At 47.2% G+C, this 19,443-nt stretch overlaps 2 protein-coding genes across 4 annotated transcripts in view; one reads left to right on the plus strand and one right to left on the minus strand.

Annotated features, from left to right (window-relative positions):
- Positions 1–5,295, plus strand: part of GNG12 (G protein subunit gamma 12) — a 293,645-nt gene extending 288,350 nt beyond the window's left edge. For all 3 annotated transcript variants that reach the window (XM_063939125.1, XM_063939124.1, XM_063939126.1), the window contains exon 4: positions 545–5,295. In XM_063939125.1, coding sequence (XP_063795195.1) covers positions 545–670 — 126 coding nt within the window. In that variant the 3' untranslated portion in view covers positions 671–5,295. The remainder of the gene's footprint in view (positions 1–544) is intronic.
- A 7,229-nt stretch (positions 5,296–12,524) lies between these two features.
- GADD45A (growth arrest and DNA damage inducible alpha) lies at positions 12,525–17,934 on the minus strand. Its single transcript, XM_063939127.1, has 4 exons — positions 17,726–17,934; positions 16,699–16,800; positions 14,502–14,715; positions 12,525–13,237 (listed from the first exon to the last, which is right to left on the minus strand). Exons 1-4 carry the CDS (start codon positions 17,764–17,766, stop codon positions 13,124–13,126), a joined length of 471 nt encoding a protein of 156 aa, XP_063795197.1. The 5' UTR covers positions 17,767–17,934; the 3' UTR covers positions 12,525–13,123.
- Positions 17,935–19,443: the final 1,509 nt, after the last annotated feature.

The raw sequence follows: 19,443 nt of genomic DNA on the forward strand, positions 1-19,443 counted from the left end.
TTTTTTATATAGAATATATATATATATATATATATATATATATATATATATATATATATATATATATTAGTGTTCACTCTAGGCTGTTTTAGCAGGGCGCCGTTTTTTAAATGGCAAAACCCGCCCTGCCCCTTTTGCGGCGCCCTGCTAGAACAGCCGACCGCTTCCTGCCCTCCCAGCGTGTAAAGATGCTGTGCGCATACGCACGGCATCCATTCACGCTATGGGAGAGAGCTGGGGGAAGCCTAGCACCGACGGAGGTGCTGGGCACGCCCCCAACAGTGACGCCGCCGGCAATGGACGCCCCCCTACAGCAGCGTCAGTGGGCCGCGCCGCCCACTAAAATGACGTAGCCGTGCCCCCTAATTTGCATGGCCACACCCCCGTTTCGGGCGCGCTGCGAAGCGAATCTGCCCCATTTAATTTCTAGAGTGAACACTAATATATATATATATATATATATATATATATATATATATAAATTTTATATATATGTGTGTGTGTGTGTGTGTGTGTGTATTTATATTTTGTTCTGTTTACGCAGATCTCCAAAGCGTCAGCCGATCTCATGCGCTACTGCGATGAACATGCTAAGAATGACCCTTTACTGATGGGCATTCCCACTTCAGAAAACCCCTTCAAGGACAAGAAGCCATGCATTATATTGTAGTGTCACCACCCAACATCTCTACTGTCTCTTCACTTAATACGCCAAGCAAACCCTTACCGAAATTATACGAAAGGGTTTCTGATTTCCACTTTAAAAAAAATACAAAAAAAAAAATACAAAAAAAAAATTGCCAAAAAAAAAATACAAAAAAGACCTTTTTGATCTTCTCTAATCTATACCAATGATTTATTATTTTCTATTTGTTTTTGTTTTTTTTTTTTTGTTTTTTTTTTTTGTAGATTTCATATTCATGGGAACAGTCTTTCTAAAACCAAACGGTTATAATTTCCAGGGGAGGATCGGGGTGGTAAATTTCTGTCCGTGTTTTCCGTGGGGTCGTATTTTATTTTATGGATCTTTCTTGTTATGTGCAGCGTTTCGTCTAAGTGTTGCTAGGAAAATCTTATTAAGACCAAAGTTGCCTCCGCTTTCTGCGCAGAGTAACGCCGCAGGATGTGACCGGTGTAGGGCAACTTGGAGGTCTATTGCCATATATATGTCCCATTTTTGCCACTCAAAAGCCTCTTTTTATTTTCCCAAATGCCCTAATGTAGTTAAGGTGTATTTTGCACAGGCAGCCGTTTTGGGGCTGGCTCGTTACTCCTAAGGGATGAATCCTATCCGTTCAGAATTTCCTGATGACATTACTGGTGTGGTGCCTCAGAACTAGGGAGTTGATAGGTTGAATATATTGCTTTATCCCATAAAATAGCCGTTCCTGTTGCATCAAGGACACTTCATAATTTCCATGACCTTGAATGCCCTTATTTTTAAGACTGATCAGATCCCACCATTTTACTTCTTTCCTGTGGGCGCAAACAGAAGTCCGCCATGTTTGTCCGTTCTGCGTTAACATGGTTTGACTAAGTTTTTTAAATGCTCTTTGACAAAAGCTAGATTAGACTTTGCCATATTATGTCTAGTTTATTAAAAGTATTTTTGATATGACTTTGAGACAGAAGTTCTTATCTGATATTGAGGTACCCATACCTTACACTGCACTCCAGCTTAGTGCCGCTCACCCGGTGGTGCCCCCTACAGCACCACAACGGTTCCATTCAAGCCATCCAAACATTCTCTGGATATCAGAATGGCCCACCAGCAACCCCGCCTCCCCCTATCCCATCAGCCAACCAGATCTCTTACTAAAATTCCACATTTCCTGTAAAAAAAAAAACACTTGCGTTGTACATCACATTTTAGGATAGTTTTGTGCTTGATTTAATGTATTTTGACCTGAAATGTGCCACAGGAGCTAATTTCATCTAACTTGGTGTAATATTGTCTGTACAATGAGCCGTGCCGGTGGTGACTGGTGGCTTTTTTTTCTTTTTGGCACCAAAGAAATAGAATGCACTCTTTGCGTTACTATTCTGCAGTTTCTATTTGCACACTAAAGGGGGTATGTCTCAGAGAGTAGGGGGTCTATACGATGAAGCCTTGAGTTACTAGTGCAAGTAGCATTGTGTAGACCCAAAGTAAAGCCCACAAAAGGGTATGATACACTAGGACAGGATGTATCTCTATCATGATCCCTAGCGTCATGTCTTATTTTCATTGGTTACCTGTATGTTGTGTGTTACTGCCCCTCAATCGTTGTCTGGCTTCGGTTTGTCCAACTGTGATCTTCACTGGCCATACGTACACTATGTTGTGTTTCGTTCACGTTAACCATAGCGTCAGTTCATTGTTTAAAGCCAAGTATTTAAACCATTAAGCCAAAGGCCCTTTTGCACTCAGAAATTTCCTTGCAACAGCCGCATTGTATCTTCTGCGGAGAAACGTGTGAGCCTAGTATTTCTGGAGCTTCCAGACTAATGTTTAATGTTTTTGATTTATATTTATTTTATTTTTTTTGTCCCTTTCGTGGGTAAAAGAGTAAAAATGTGCAGTGTAAATGCAGACTCTCTAAAGTGTCACTAGCTGCACGCGTTTCGCAAAGCAGTGTGTGTGTTTTTGAGCTCCCGATATCGGCCAAGAGATGTGTTGCTGGAAATTACGTTTCGGTAATATTACTTGTTTTCCAAAGCTGTTGCAAAGACTGTAAGAAAACTGGTGCTTTGACATAATGCCATAATCTTGTATACGCTCCCTAAGCCGCAACACAACTTCAGTATATATATTTTTAATAGAATTTATTACTCAATATATGTGTTTTTAATCGGTTACCAAGTTGAAAGTATTTTATTAAGTAGCAAAATAGTTTTAATGACAAAATATGGGATTTTTATGGGACACTCCTGTTTTACTGTCTTTTTGTTTTGCGTGGGGAAATTTGAGGGGGGGGGGGGGTAGGGGATTCCTATTACCAGAAGAATTAGTACACTCCTTATGTGCCATAGTGGTCAGTGTTGTGTATGTTTTAAAGCCTCCTCTGATTGGAGAGGGCTAAAATGGTAGACATCCAGCTGTTTAACTACATCTCGCAGGGCATGCTGGGCTCTGTAGTTCATCTGGAGAGCCACAGGTTACCCAATTCTGTATTAATTTGCCTACAATCTGTATTCATGGATTCAAATTAGATTGATGTATAATTAAAATACTGTTCTTTATAATGGCTACCGACGTGTTTCCCAGACGACTGGTTATTCAGTGTTCACAAACTAAACACAACAGAGGCAGCCATTTTTTTTGGGGGGGAGGGGCATTACAGCCTATCCGTTCTCTAGGATGTAGTGACTTCATGTAGGCAACAATCTCCCTCTTCGGCCACGCAACTTCTCTTGGCCAAGTACTTTCCTGAGAAAATCTAGACTCCGCCTGTGTGCTAATATTACTAAGTTAATATATTTTATCTTCCCGATTGATTCAGGCTACAAAATGGCTGCCTCCGCTGTGCAGACAAAAACTGGATTTCAAGGTGCGACATTTCTCAAACAGTTTGATGCTATTTCTGGAGTTAGAAACTCTTCAGCTGAAATTTAAGAGCGCATTGTACTTTATAATTGGCACTGGTATGGTTTATTACATAGAGGCATATACTTGCGTTCTCTCTAAAGCCACTCCCGAGATCTAGCTGTTTTTACCCAGATATCATTGGCCACTAGCAGGCCAAGCACCAAGGGACTGTCCGATTGTTAGACTTTACGTAGGTGAAGTACCACTAGTCATTTAAGTGGACGTTTTTTGGGGACATTTGCGACACGTCTGCTGCACTGAAAAGGGAGCACAAAAACTCTCCCCGCTCCCTTTATTTACTACTCGCCGGTAGCGTCCACCCGACACAGATTTGCGGCAGCGACCTGGGTTAATGGACCCAGCGCAGTCTAAGCATTGTCTCAGCCACACAGCCATATACGGGATGGGAGTAGGGGGCATATCACGGAGGTGTTTGTGGCCCATCGCAGCATTCAGAACCCTCCCTGGACGTCTCGTGTAAACATCCTCCTGTGCCTGAAAGTCTGCGTTCCAGGGTTCTTACTAGGCCCTAATCGGTGACTGCGGTTTGCAGAAGTTGTGAGGCTCTGAATGAGTCTCTCATGCCCTCTGTCACGGGGGTGGGGGAAATGCACAGTATTAAGCCAGCCTTTGGTCGGATGTCTGCCCTCGTGCCCCCCCTCTTTCCCGCCCGCTCCCTGGAAGCAGTGCTGGTTTTTGCTGGAATAACTTTTCTCAGAAGCTACAGCAAACAGTGATTACCGTGTGTATGTGACACATGGGGAGAATACTGCACTCCAGTCAGCAATGTCAAGAATTTAAAAACTGTTGCAGTATAGTCTTGGCTTCCAAGAGGAATTTAGGTCTCGGTACAGCAAGTTTTTGTGGGTGGGCTCCATACATGCCTAGGACAGGGTTTGTGTGCTGATCCTAGCGATGGGGGGAGTGGCTAGCACTGAGAAGCGTTAGGCCACACCCTGTTATTATAACCCTCCGCTGCTGCGCCCACTACTTGCCACCCTCACTGCCACGCTGCAATGAAGATGCTGACGATCGGTGGGGAAGGCTGAGAGTGTTGCACACTACACAAGCAGGCCCAGTTTTAATGTTCGGGAGGGAATCATCTGTATTCCACCTGTAAATCATTTTTACGCGAGCGCCCAGAATAGGAAAATAATGCCTAGATTTATCAAGTCTTGGAGAGTGATACAGGCCGTGTTTGAAAAATGACAGTTAAGGGCTGATTGGTTGGTACTTTATCACCGTACAAATTTATCACTCTCCAAGGCTTGATAAATCTGGGCCTAAGATTGTTGTGGACTAGTCTCCACGGTTTATGACCTATAGTTCTACTTCCTTCCAAACGATAGGACGTTCTGTCACAGCTCCCGATACCTCTGTCTCACCACATGCGTGCTATATGCAAATGCTGTTCATCATTTAGATCATGAGTGCAACTGTTCAGTATGCGACTCCACAATACATGCCAAGGATACACTGCAGACACCTACACAGTACTGACGGCATTGTGTCTGTATCCGTACACAAGCTACAGCCAGTTCTCTTCTAATTTGGAGACGCACCTGTCTATCCCTCTAACAGTCACCGTTTTTGTAACATTCCTTTTGTAGTTCCACATTGACGATGTCTGTATTATGTCTTAAACATAAAACACTATTTGTCCTTTTTGAAAATAATTTTTGCTCCATGTTTTAAACTTATTAAAATGTTGAATGTGATTTTCTAAATCCACGTGTGCTGTTGTGTTTTATTGGGTGTTTTTTTTTTTCATTGGAATTTCGGTTCTGCTCTGCATTGTGGGTAATGGGTGACTGTTGGTATATTGACGACAGGTCAACAGTCAGTAGGTTGACCACTAATGGTCAACATGCCTAAGTCAACATGGTCGTTAGGTTGACATGTAAAAAGTCAACAGTGCTTATGGTCGACATGTTCAAGTGGTCAACTTGACAAAGGTCAGTGCAACTTTTTAAGTGTTTTTGCATTTTTCCACGTGTACTACGATTGGGAATAGTGACATGTGCCGGGCACAGCGAGGCACCTTGCCGCAGCATGGTGAGCGAAGCACTACACGAATTCCCTGTGCTCGGACGGTGAAAAAGACACAACAAAAAAGTTGTGTTGAACCGTTTTTGTGTTGACCACTTTCCATGTTGACCTTTTCATGTGTTGACCTTTTGGCCATGTCAGCCTTTTCCATATTGACTTAATGATCCACACTCGGTGGGGAGACGCCAGGTGTGGTGTCTCCCCAACGGGTGAAATCACTTCGGGGACTAAAATCAGTGTGACGCACAGTGCCTCATGCCTCAGTGATGTCACAAAGTCCCAGTGAGTTGATGGGGTACGGTAAGAAATGTTGGTTGCCGCATTACAGCCACTGCCTGCATTCAGCGCAGCAGCGACAGGTGCAGCGTGGCAGCGGAGAGTCTGCGGTCTACGTGGAATATTCCCGGGCAGTTGGTAAAATGTTCTATATGACTTGTCAGTGTGTGCTGTGCTTGTTACCAGAATGGATCATGCTTTCTAAAACGCAGCAGATCGCCCGCAGTTATCTGCACAGCGCTGCGGTATAGGATTGCCGCTGGGGAACCAAATAATATTTGGTTTAGGAAGCTAGTTTGTGGGCTGGCCATTTATTTGCCCCTCTGGCCAAGACGCCGACCTGCGGCGCTATCTGAGATGATAGGAAGAGTTATAGGGCCGGTAGTGAACATTCATTGATGTAGGGGAGGTATTCTTATATATAAAATGCCGGACATTAGAGCTGATGTATGAAGCAGTGTAAAGAGTGGAGAGGTTGCTATGGGCCCTGCTTGATACATCAATCCCGTTATGGCGTGCTGTACGATTCCGTTTGATTTTAATTTTTTTTTAAATTAAGACTCCAAGGTATATGGACCCTAACTGAGTGTAGGGATGGCCATCGGTGAGTTAACAATGATGGTGACCTTTGTTTAACAACTGAGTATGTATACTTGAGGACCAGCGGAGAAGTTGCTCATAGCAACCAATAAACTTCTTGCTATTGTTTATCTGGTACATTCTATTAAATAGGTAAAATCTGGTTGCTATGGGCAACTTCATCCTCTTAAGAAAGGTTGATGTACAGTATGTCTCCTGATAAAGGTGATGACACACAGCCCACTTGGCCCGGCCTCTGCTCCGTTACCGCTGATAGATTTGGCCACACATGTGTGTAGCGAAATATGAACAGCTTGTTGTACAGGGACCGCGTGTATGGCTGACGTTGTGTCACCAGCCGTAATGGGGGGTCTAGGGGCCATGTATGTAATGGATTTGGCAAAGGTGCAGATTTTTCTCAATTAGCACTAGGCAGTGTCGGACTGGGGCATAAAGGGACCACCGGGGGAATGCAGTGATAGGGGGCCATACTTAAGGGTGTGGCCAGCCTCCACAGAGGCTTGAAATACACAATAGATTAGTGCAGTGTAATGCGACATATCTACCATGTATAATACAAGTGCACAGGTTGGAACCTAATTCCTAGAGGAAGGAGTGGGCACTCAGGCAGTGGGGCCTACCGGTGGTTTCCCTGGTACCCCTGTGGGCCAGTCCGACCCTGGCACTAGGGGACACTGGAACATGCTGACACTGGGGTATAGAGACGGGTGGCTATAGGGAGCTCGGCACTTTTTAAAGAAGTGTGAAAGCAATGATTTTGCTGCAGACTGTTAAACGCTGAGTGTTTAAAAAGCCAAAGTATCATGGTTTTGCCATTTTTAGAAAATGTAAATCCAGCAGCAAACAGTCAAAAATCTGCACGTTTGCCAAATTGGGACCTATTACGTTTGGCCTTTTAAAAGGGTCAAATCTGTAGGGCCGCCTTAGAAATGTGTTCTCGGTTACGCAGAACGTTCACATACAGTCTCATTATCCTTACGGATAAAGTATTATTAAAACCATTTCATTCTGTTACCTGCACTTTAGGTTACTATAGTGTGTGTCTGTGTATACTCTCCTATATGCAGAAAGCATATCAATAAGGGACAGTAATTGGCCAGAGTACAGTGAGCAGGGAGATACAATTAGCAATGGTTACCTCTGTGCCGCCTTGCTGTTCTGCCAGCTGAGAAAGCAACAGAAGACTTTACAGGTGCTAAAATCGAAAACATTTTTAAGTTTCCTAATACACATTTTTCACATTGCGGTATTGCTGGTGGCGGGTGGGACGGCAGGAAACTGTGGGTGAAGGTATGCAGCTTGTGTTACCGGAATGCTTGGAGTTTCAAGGATCAGAAGATGGGAATGAAAGCTGTTCCGTAACGGGGAGAAGATCACTGCCAGCGTCCCTGGGAATGTGAATGGAGCCGCGTGGAGCTGAACAGGTGTAATAAAGAATTGGCACAGGATAAAAATAAAGTTCATCTGAGGTAAAGCACTGAGCATCAGGTGTGACCCTCCCTGTAACTGAATGTCTTTAAAGATCAGTTTTGTTTTTGGTTTGTTTATTGTCACTACATTGTAACATGCCACAGGGCTCGGTAGTGCACCACATGAATCAGCATGCAAATGGCAGGGGCTTACAGGGTTCACAGCACAAGTGCAGAAGTCCGGGTTAGGGAGGACGCTGCTAGTTCCCAGGAGTAACCAGGGTACAAAGTGAAGAAGGTGCACCAGTGTGCAGGCCTGCCATTTGCAATTGTGGCGTTTAATGCATCTCCTCGGCCTAGTGGATACAGAGAAATAGACTGGAATCCGTGCAATCCGAGTGAGCGCATGATCTGGGCACTTTGGTAAAAAATAAAAACACATCTTACGGTGGAACAAGTCCTGCGGTAGTCTTCCCCATGTACAGGCAGTCTTACCATGAGCGATGGGACTGGTCTGTTTTAAATAAATGGTGCTCCAGTCACTCCGCTTCCAACTGTCACTTTTTCAAACATATGACAGTTGGGAACTGATTGGCTGGAGCACCATTTATCATATGTAATGAGTTTTAAAACTTTGCGTTTGATAAAACTCATTAATAAATCAGCTCCTTAGTTCCATTAAGTGGCGCTGAATATGGTTGTGCGGCCACTGTATGCCCATATTGGCAGCTGCCATCCATGGTTCTACCGGATACATCCAGAAGAGGACGATGGAAAGGAATAAAGCAGAGGGTAGTGGATGATATCGGGAGAAGGTCAGCGGAGGTAGAGAAGGGGGTAAGTAGAGGTGTGGACAGGGAAAAAAACAGACACCAAACCAACTTTTCAAACATTTGAATTCCCCCCCAAAGAGTCAGGATGAGGAAATGATAGAGAGAGATAGGGGGTGAGGGTGATGGCTGGGAAGACGAGTGCGGTTTTGTACATCTTGATCTTTAGTAGCAGTGGAGCATTTATATGGGAAGAGACAAATGGTTGCGCGAGATAAAGATCAAAGGAAGAGCGTATATGTGGTTGCCATTAATGTAGAGATCATAGTGGAGAGTGAAGGAACGATTGATGCCGGTCATACAACTACGGCCGATTCCTCGATCCAGTCCACCAATCAGCAATATGTGGGGGGTATTGGCAAAGTACAGCTTGTTAAAAATCTTAGACTCGCTAACAATTATTTTTACGTCGGCATCAACACATTGAGAATTTTCAACTTGTTGGATTTTGCCTATCTCCCAACTCAGGCATTGGGAGAACGTCGAATTGGCCCGATACACTCCTGATATATGGGCCCCTTTAGTTCAACTAGAGAAGACTTCTACGGTCACTATAGAGGGCGACCTTTAGACATCACTACAATAGATCTGTGATCACGTTTATGAGACCGGTTCCCGTGCAATGTTGGGGACAGAAGCCAGTTTGTAGCGGGTGGAGAAAGGGGAGAATGTGCTGAACACAAGAGGCTATTTGGAGGCGGGGGGGTAAAACACAGAGCTGCTGACAAGAGAGGCAGTTCGGAGATGGTACCTTGAGGGCTGGTGGCATGAATCTACCTGGGATAGAGGGAGGAGTGGAGCCGATGAGAAGGTTACAGGGAAGAGCGGAGAAGAAGGTGGGTATATCTGACATGGCGATATATTGCATTGCAGCGCTGGGGGGAAGGTGCTTCTGTGTGGGCAGAGACGCCATCTAAAGGTGGCAAAAAATAGTTGGGTAACAATTTTGGGTTGATACTGCAGAGGTGACATAGGTTGGTTTGGCCAGTGAAAGTGTCCCGTTGGCTGTGGCACAGTGAAGGAACGTGGAGTGAAATTTGATCCAGTGTTGCTCTGCATTACTGCTGGAGAACTATTACCGGTGGTGGGCATTGGTTAAGATTTGGATCATCTGAGGCCGGGGATGGAACTGGCCTTCCATGGGGCTAAACTTAAGAGGGCTGTTGAACAGAGCAGCAGTTGGGTCAGCACAGGGTGGGTATACCATATCACATTCCTAACACTGTTCTGATAGGCTACTGTAATGGGCCCTACACATTGGGGGTGATTCTGAGTTGATCGCAGCAGGATTTTTGTTAGCAATTGGGCAAAACCATGTGCAGTGCAGGGGGGGCAGATATAACGTGCAGAGAGAGTTAGATCTGTGTGGGTTATTTTGTTTCTGTGCAGGGTAAATACTGGCTGCTTTATTTTTACACTGCAATTTAGATTGCAGATTGAACAGACCACACCCAAATCTAACTCTCTGCACATGTTATATCTGCCCCCCTGCAGTGTAAATGGTTTTGCCCAATTGCTAACAAAAATCCTGCTGCAATCAACTCAGAATTACCCCCATTGCGCGATCCGCCACCGAGCTGCCCGACGGTAGATATGGGGCGGGGGGGCAGTGACGGGGGGAGTGAAGTTTCTTCACTCCACCCGGCTCCATAGCAGTGCGGGCAAATATGGACAAGATCGTCCATATTGGTTTGCATGCACAAGAGACGGGGCACCAGCATGGGGTTGCGCATTGTTCATCGCTGGTGCCTCCACACTGAAAGATATGAACGGTATCTTGTTGAATGAGATTGTTCATATCTTTCACTAATATCGCGCAGTGTGTAGGGCCCATAAGAGTCGTGTGTTCTGATAGGCCAGCCCGGGATGTTGCACCGCTAGGGGGCATTTGACGGCCAGTTCTAGATAACCATGATCTATAAGCAGGGGATATTCAACATGCGGCCCTTCAGCTGCTGTAGGACTACACATCCCAGCATGCCATAATAGCAAACCTTTGTAGTACAAATGTGCCGTGACTGGATCAGAAATTGCCGCTTAGTAGTACAAGCAATCGCTACGGTTCAACATATTTGTGTTGGAGTGTATAGATCAGGGGTATTCAACATGGCAGGGCATGCTGGGAGGTGTAGTCTTACCCTATCTCTGCAAATATATACAGCGGATATCTCCATTGACCCCTCCTTGTCATGCACCCGGATGACATCACTCATTGCATAGAGCAGCCGCCATTTTCTATTGCTGTTATTTTTTGTTAAATATGTAGAATTCTCAGGTATTGGGAGCAGGAAATATTACACCATCAGCTACACAAAGGATAAGCGAAGACATCGTAAACATGGCGCAGCAGCCAGACCTTGTTCTTGGCAGGGACGGATCTAGACTTTTCTTTTAGGGAGGGGGCGGTTTATTTATTCCTGACTCCTCCTCTACACTCATTACTCCTCCCACTTCCCATCCCAACTGTCCATTAATGCTTTAAAGAGCATATATAAAGCATTGCCAGGCTGCACATGTACCTCTCATGTAGCACACACACACTGGGCACATGTAACTACTAACACACCGATGGGCGGCACACACTGCCCAAGGTGGGGGTGACAGCATGTGATGATGGCAGATGAGGCTATGGGCCCCGGGGACACGGAGGATGGGGGAGGGGTGGGAGGATGTCAGTGCATTCCCACACCATCACCTGACAGCAGCCCCCACCTCTGGCGGCCCCAGCACGACCCTCGTCCGTGCCTGTGGGGCTGGCATTGCTGCAGCGTGCCAGGTATTGGTACGGGTAGCCGGATGCTGCCGCTATGAAGGATCCACCTTCAGGTGAATGATGCTGGGCTGCTGCAGGCGCTGATGGCGGGGGAGTCAGGGGAGGAAGATCGCTGCCACCCAGAGCGGCTTACCCCCATCTCCCGCAGTGACCAGGCCCATAATGGAGGAGCCGCCAGCGCACAGCCCGTCTGAACAGCACAAGTCATTGTTTCTCAGCCTCAGTCCCCAGAGCAACATATCGGGTACATCTAGTGCGTACCCACGTTATACTCGCCCCCGTGGGTCACTAGCTACATTCCCCATCGTCCTGCAGCAGGGCCGGCGGGGGATGTTGCTAGAGATGACATACCGCAAAATGCAGCACGTCGTGTAGTTCCCCCTCGTCACCCCCCCGCATGCTCGAGTACAGATGGTAAAGCAAAATAACTGAGGCACTAATTAAGCCACTTGGGCTCAAATATGGCTATCCTTAAAACCTGGGCTGATAAGTGCATTTTAAGGACACAGCTTCAAGGGTACTGACAGTCACCGCCCACCCCAAAAACGTAACCGTTTCCAGATACCCAAAAGGGAGCCCACAAAATCTGACAAGTGCGTCCCGATCCATCACGGAGCCGTTTTCCCCTAGATCATGGGGTCTTCAACTTGCAGGCCTCCAGCTGCTGCAGAACTACACATCCCAGCATGCCATGCCTCAGTTTTAGCATGCCTTAATCGCAAAACTGTGGCAGGGCATGCTGGGATGTGTAGTTCCACAGCAGCCGGAGGGCCACAGGTTAAAAGACCCATGCCCTAGATCAGGCCTGGCCAACCTGTGGCGCGCCAACTGTTGTAAAACTACAAGTCCCAACATGCACAGCCACAGTTTTGCTGTGGAAGGGGATGCTGGGATGTGTAGTTTTACAACAGTTGGGGAGCCACAGGTTATACACACACGACATTATATAGGCAGATTATTAGGTGGCGTTGGCATAGCGCGGCCGGTGCCCATTTGACCATGAAACACGGAGACTAATGTTGAAGCAATTTCAAATATTTTATTGAAAACCGTCCAATGAAGAACAAGAGTTAACGTTTCAGTTGTCTCATCCGCTCTTTATGAAAAACGCTTCAAGTACCAGTTCATGGAATTCTTAAAATAGGTAACAAAGTTGCATAAATATATTTAAAAAGAAATAAATTAACTTTGCAAATTGATAACATTAAGCAGAAACAGTTTCTTTAAATATCTTATTAAAATAAAGAAGATGCATTTTTTTTGCCAGACATAGAAGTCTTTTGTGTTTTGTTCTAGATCTTCCCGACGACCTCCCTCCTGATGTCACAATGGCGCCTTTCCCCGAATACTTTTTTTGGTTCCATAACATACGGCTGTTGGTCTTGGCCAATACTCCAGGGTCCCAAGCCCGCTCGTACCTTACTCCTACGCACAACAAACGCAGCCAACCAGTTTTGTCCACTCGTTCGTTTTAAATGTTTGTACATTTTGTAATCCTTGCTCGCAAAGTGGGTGCGCGCTCCGGAAACGAAGTGGTGGCGTATCTGCCCAATATTTTTTTTATTTTAAAATTATTTTTAAAACAAAGAAGTGTCCTAGGAGACCCCCCAGAGGGAGATCACCGCTCGGGAAGATTAATCACCGGCACCCACTGATCCAAGTAACGGCTCTCTTTGCAAAAACCGATCACTTGGTTGATGGCGGGATCTTTCAGCTGCGCCGCGTGTGGGTTCTGGAAGGAAAAAAAGAAAAAGAACAAAATTAGTTTTGAAACTTTTTTTTTTCTTTATACAAAGACTCAAAAATTTTTAAAGCAGCCTTAAATACTCTGTTGTGCTACGCAGATACACCTGCTACCACTACCAGGTATTTGCAGCTTCCGCTAGTAACGGACATGTTGGGACAAGTTGAGGACAGGAATACCATAGAGGCGACGTCAGACGCAGTTGTCCAAAGTCCAAATGTAATCATGAAAAGAAAAAAAAATCTACAACTGTAGCAGAGAGAGCAAAGTCACTCTGATCTTGCATTACCGAAACTCCTTCCAGGGGTGGGAGCAGACGCCTGGAGCTTAGGAATGTGGGAGTGAGCCGGCCTCACAAGTGCCTGGGAACTCTGCGAAGGGCTGGGCACGACAGGCTTACAATGCCCTCTGAACATCAATTGTTGGAGGGATCAGGGGGGATATGGGAGCAGGATATGCTGCAGTGAGGGTGTGGCACCTATTTCCCAATGACTGAGTAGGTGTGCGGTAGCAGCAATCCCTACAGGACGACTACAGGTGCATCTTATAGCACGCAGGTGTACACCTGCCGTGGCAATGGGTTTCTTAAAGGGACACTAACACCAATACTGCGTAGCAGGGAGATCAGTAATAACTTATTGGGCTACTGGTTGCAGCGACCAGAAAACCATTTTGCACTAACAAATGCAGAAACGTTCCGATCTTTGTATTGTTCGTAATACGGTCAGCGGCTCTTACTAGGCATCAGGTGCCACAATGTAATACGCCAATTCAGCTCGTCCAAAACTTTCATAAGGGGAGCGTGCCACCCAACTCTCTGCCATTGCACAAAGCGCCTCTGCGCCGACTGCAGCCTGGGGCGCAAAGCACCACTGCGCCGACTGCAGCCTGGGGCGCAAAGCACCACTGCGCCGACTGCAGCCCGGTGCGCAAAGCACCACTGCGCCGACTGCAGCCCGGTGCGCAAAGCACCTCTGCACAGACTGCAGCCTGGTGCAAAAATAAAATAAGGAAAAAGTTTAAAAAGTTGCAATATTGCTTTTATCTGCAGAATATGCTGACTATTCCATATACGGTGCATTATGGTAAGTGGTTACGGGTGGGTAATGCAGGTATGTATACATACGCAAGTCTGTTGCTATAAACGTACAGGAATGGGGCACCTCCCTGGCACCTGGTAACCCACAACAATCCCCTCTCAGGTATAGCCCTGGAATGCAGCTTTCATCCTCCCAGCAACAATGTCACCTACGTTGATTAGAATACAATGCAGATCAGCAGGTTCCCCGGGCTTGTCCGAGCCGCCCACAATCTCCTCCAGCCGGCTCATGTTGCTGATTCTCAGGATGTTGATGTCATTCTCGCAGCAGAACGCCTGGATCAGGGTGAAGTGGATCTGTAAAGCAACATCCTGATCTTCGGTCTCATCAGTGGCCAGCAGGCAGAGCACCACATTGTCTGGGTCCCTGTAACAGACACACGAGGCATTAGCACACGCCGGCTTACACAGGGACACTGCAGCTAGGGAAGGGTTAAGGTGGCACAATACCGGTCTGATGCCATCTGTAATAGTCCCCGTTATAATTATCAGGTTTCATTTCTAAAGGGCCAGAGAGCATACAAGGATATAAAACACAAGGTAAAGCAGTACCCTGGCAAAAGAGCTTACACTCTAATAATCACCATGCAGGGGACATGCACATTTCCGATCTGCTGGATCTGTGCAGTGTGAGGTCGTATAGTGCAATAAGGTGCAGAGGTAACATGGCACAGTCAGGATATGATGGCACAGGACAGTATAATATACTAAGACAGCAGTTACAGGGTACAGTCAGGATATGATGGCACAGGACAGTATAATATACTAAGAGCAGTTACAGGGGACAGTCAGGATATGATGGCGCAGTACAGTATAATATACTAAGGCAGCTGTTACAGGGTACAGTCAGGATATGATAGTGCAGTACAGTATAATATACTAAGGCAGCAATCATATCCTGACTACCCTATAACTGCTGCCTTAGTATATTATACTGTACTGCGCCATCATATCCTGACTGTACCCTGTAACTGCTGCCTTAGTGTATTATACTGTACTGCGCCATCATATCCTGACTGTCCCCTGTAACTGCTGCCTTAGTATATTATACTGTACTGCACTATCATATCCTTACTGTCCCCTGTAACTGCTGCCTTAGTATATTATACTGTACTGCACTATCATATCCTGACTGTCCCCTGTAACTGCTGCCTTAGTGTATTATACTGTACTGCACTGTTACAGGGGACAGTTAGGATATGGTGGCATAGTACAGTATAATATAGTAAGGCAGTAGTAATAGGGTAGTTAGGATATATTGGCACAGTGCAGTGTAATATAATAAGGCAGCAGTTACATGGGACAGTTAGGATATGGTGGTACAGTATAATATACTAAGGCAGCAGTTACAGGGAACAGTTAGGGTATGGTGGCATAGTACAGTATAATAGAATAAGGCAGTAGTAATAGGGTACAGTTAGGATATATTGGCACAGAGCAGTGTAATATAAGCAGCAACAGTACAGTCAGGATATGATGGCACAGTACAGAATAAGATAAGGCAGCAGGATATGATGGCACAGCACAGTGTAATATAAGGGCAGCAGGATAGGATAGTACAGTACAGTATAAAATAAGGGAAGGGGAATATGGTGGCACAGCACAGTGTAATATAAGGGCAGCAGGATATGGTAGCACAGCACAGTGTAATATATAAGGGCAGGGGGGATATGGTGGCACAGCACAGTGTAGTATAAGGGAAGGGGGATATGGTGGCACAGCGTAATATATAAGGGATGGGGGGACATGGTAGCACAGCACAGTATAATTTAAGGGCAGTAGGATATGGTGGCAAAGCACAGTGTAATATATAAGGGCAGGGGGGATATGGTGGCACAGCACAGTGTAGTATAAGGGCAGGGGGGATATAGTGGCACAGCACAGTGTAATATATAAGGGATGGGGGGATATGGTGGCACAGCACAGTGCAATATATAAGGACAGGGGGGATATAGTGGCACAGCACAGTGTAATATATAAGGGCAGGGGGATATGGTGGCACAGCACAGTGTAGTATAAGGGCAGGGGGGATGTAGTGGCACAGCACAGTGTAATATATAAGGGATGGGGGGATATGGTGGCACAGCTCAGTGTAATATATAAGGGCAGGGGGAATATGGTGGCACAGCACAGTGTAATATATAAGGGCAGGGGGGATATGGTGACACAGCACAGTGTAATATATAAGGGCAGGGGGGATATGGTGGCACAGCACATGTAATATATAAGGGCAGGGGGGATATGGTGGCACAGCACAGTGTCATATATAAGGGCGGGGGGGATATGGTGGCACAGCACAGTGTAATATATAAGGGCAGGGGGGATATGGTGGCACAGCACAGTAACTCACACGTTGAGCAGTTTGGCCGCCTCGTACACCCCGATGGTGATGGTCCTCTGTAGCTTGGCCTTACTCAGCACCTCCTCCAGCGCGGTGCCCACACTCTCCATCCTAGATCACAGGACGTGGATTATTAGACACGCGCGTTCCACTGCTGCCAACAGCCACTCACGCGTGATTCACTCCGCGCTGCAGCCCACGGGCACCGGGCACACACAGCCCACGGGCACCGGGCACACACAGCCCACCCTGCACCGGGCACACACAGCCCACCCTGCACCGGGCACACACAGCCCACCCTGCACCGGGCACACACAGCCCACCCTGCACCAGGCACACACAGCCCACCCTGCACCGGGCACACACAGCCCACCCTGCACCAGGCACACACAGCCCACCCTGCACCGGGCACACACAGCCCACCCTGCACCGGGCACACACAGCCCACCCTGCACCGGGCACACACAGCCCACCCTGCACCGGGCACACACAGCCCACCCTGCACCGGGCACACACTGCACCTGCAATAAGCCCGGTCACTGTGCAGAAGAGGAGGAATGCGGGTCACCCCATACACCCACACATCACCCTACAGTGCCATCTGGTAGATCCCCGCTCCAGCATACAGTCCCCCAGCACACAGACTCCGCTCCAGCATACAGTCCCCGCTCCAGCACACAGTCCCTCGGAACACAGACTCCGCTCCAGCATACAGTCCCCGCTCCAGCACACAGTCCCTCGGAACACAGACTCCGCTCCAGCATACAGTCCCCCAGCACACAGACTCCGCTCCAGCATACAGTCCCCGCTCCAGCACACAGTCCCCCGGAACACAGACTCCACTTCAGCATACAGTCCCCCGGAACACAGACTCCGCTCCAGCATACAGTCCCCAGGAACACAATCCCGGATCCTGCACACAGACTCCGCTCCTGCACGCAGTCCAGTTCCTGCACAGTCCCCAGGAACACAATCCCCGCTCATGCACACAGACTCCGCTCCTGCACGCAGTCCCTCTCTGGGAGCCGCCGCTTACTTTCCCATGCTCTGCTCCCCAGTCAGCTCCTCCAGTGTCATAGTGCAGGCGATGCTCCGTGCAGTGATCCCGGCCACAGATCAGTCTCCGCGGTACTGTACTTCTCTTTGTGTCCCGGCTTCTGTCTGACTCACCGGCGGCCAGCCACTACTTCATGTGCCGGGGCTCAGCCAACCGCCGAGCAGCTCATTACCATAGCCCGCCTCTCATTGGCTTATGCAAATCAGTCTCCGCTCATCAACCCAAGCCCGCTACAAGCGGCGGAGCTGTGATTGGCTGGCAGGAGGATGAGGGGCGGATCCCCCGTGCTCACACGGTTGCCAGGTGATGGGGTTGGCGGTGGTGGTGTAACCCCTTCACTGCTGTTCTCCTCACACAGTGCTGTAGTCTGAGTAATGGCCACAGTGTTACATGGGTGACCTCACCTCACTGTATAAGTCACCCTTACTGTAATGTAACATCACCTCAGCTCTGTGTCCTTAGCACATAGTGCAGAGGGGGGCATGCTCCCCATTGGAGAACAGCTATATATATATATATATATATATATATATATATATATATATATATATATATATACATATATATATATATGTTTTATTATTAATATTATTATTATTATTATTATTATTATTATTGTTATTCAGGTTCCTCATTACATAGGATTGGGAGCTGTGTGGCATGGTAATGTGCCCCAGTGCACCCAAATCTCCATTTTGTTTCCTTAATTAGGTTAAATTAATGTTTCCATATAGATAAACTTTATTAAAATTTTCTTAACATTTAGTTTATATAGTGCATGCATATTCTGCACCGCTGTAGTCAGAGCAAGACCACACAAACACAAGGGGAATGTACAAACTCCACACAGACCATGGGACTGGAACCCAGGACCTCAGTGCTGCGAGGCAGCCAGCTAATCACATTGCGTCACCCTGCTGGCTCCAGCTGTCACTATTAAGGATGCAGGATCCATCCCCTTACATGCAGCTGTAGGTGCCGCCACATGCGCAGTGCCTCCAAGTCTGCATGAGACGCTTTATGTATTTTATTAATATTTCTCTATCGTCCTAAGTGGATGCTGGGGTTCCTGAAAGGACCATGGGGAATAGCGGCTCCGCAGGAGACAGGGCACAAAAAAGTAAAGCTTTACTAGGTCAGGTGGTGTGCACTGGCTCCTCCCCCTATGACCCTCCTCCAGACTCCAGTTAGATTTTGTGCCCGAACGAGATCACTCCCCAACAGAGAAAGGCACCGACCTTTCAACCGCAGCCTTTTCGCTCCTACAAAAATAAGAGAGCAAAGGGCTTGTCGTACCTGCCACGAGGCAGAGGAAGAGGGAAGAGACACCAACAGGCAGCTCCTTCCCAGGAACAGAAGCCCTCCCCGGCTCCTGCAAAAACCTCAGCATGACGCTGGGGCCTCTCAAGCGGACTCGGGGACAGTGGGGGGCCGTCTCAAAAATTACAGCGCGCAGTGGGCTCACTCGCAGGTAGACCCCTGGATCCTGCAGATAATATCTCAGGGGTACAGGTTGGAATTAGAGACGGATCCTCCTCATCGTTTCCTGAAGTCTGCCTTACCAACCGTCTCTTCCGAAAGGGAGAGGGTGTTGGAAGCCATTCACAAGCTGTACGCTCAGCAGGTGATAGTCAAAGTACCCCTATTACAACAAGGAAAGGGGTATTATTCCACTCTATTTGTGGTACCGAAGCCGG

Source organism: Pseudophryne corroboree, chromosome 9 (genome assembly GCF_028390025.1).
Source record: "Pseudophryne corroboree isolate aPseCor3 chromosome 9, aPseCor3.hap2, whole genome shotgun sequence".
Classification (NCBI taxonomy): domain Eukaryota; kingdom Metazoa; phylum Chordata; class Amphibia; order Anura; family Myobatrachidae; genus Pseudophryne; species Pseudophryne corroboree.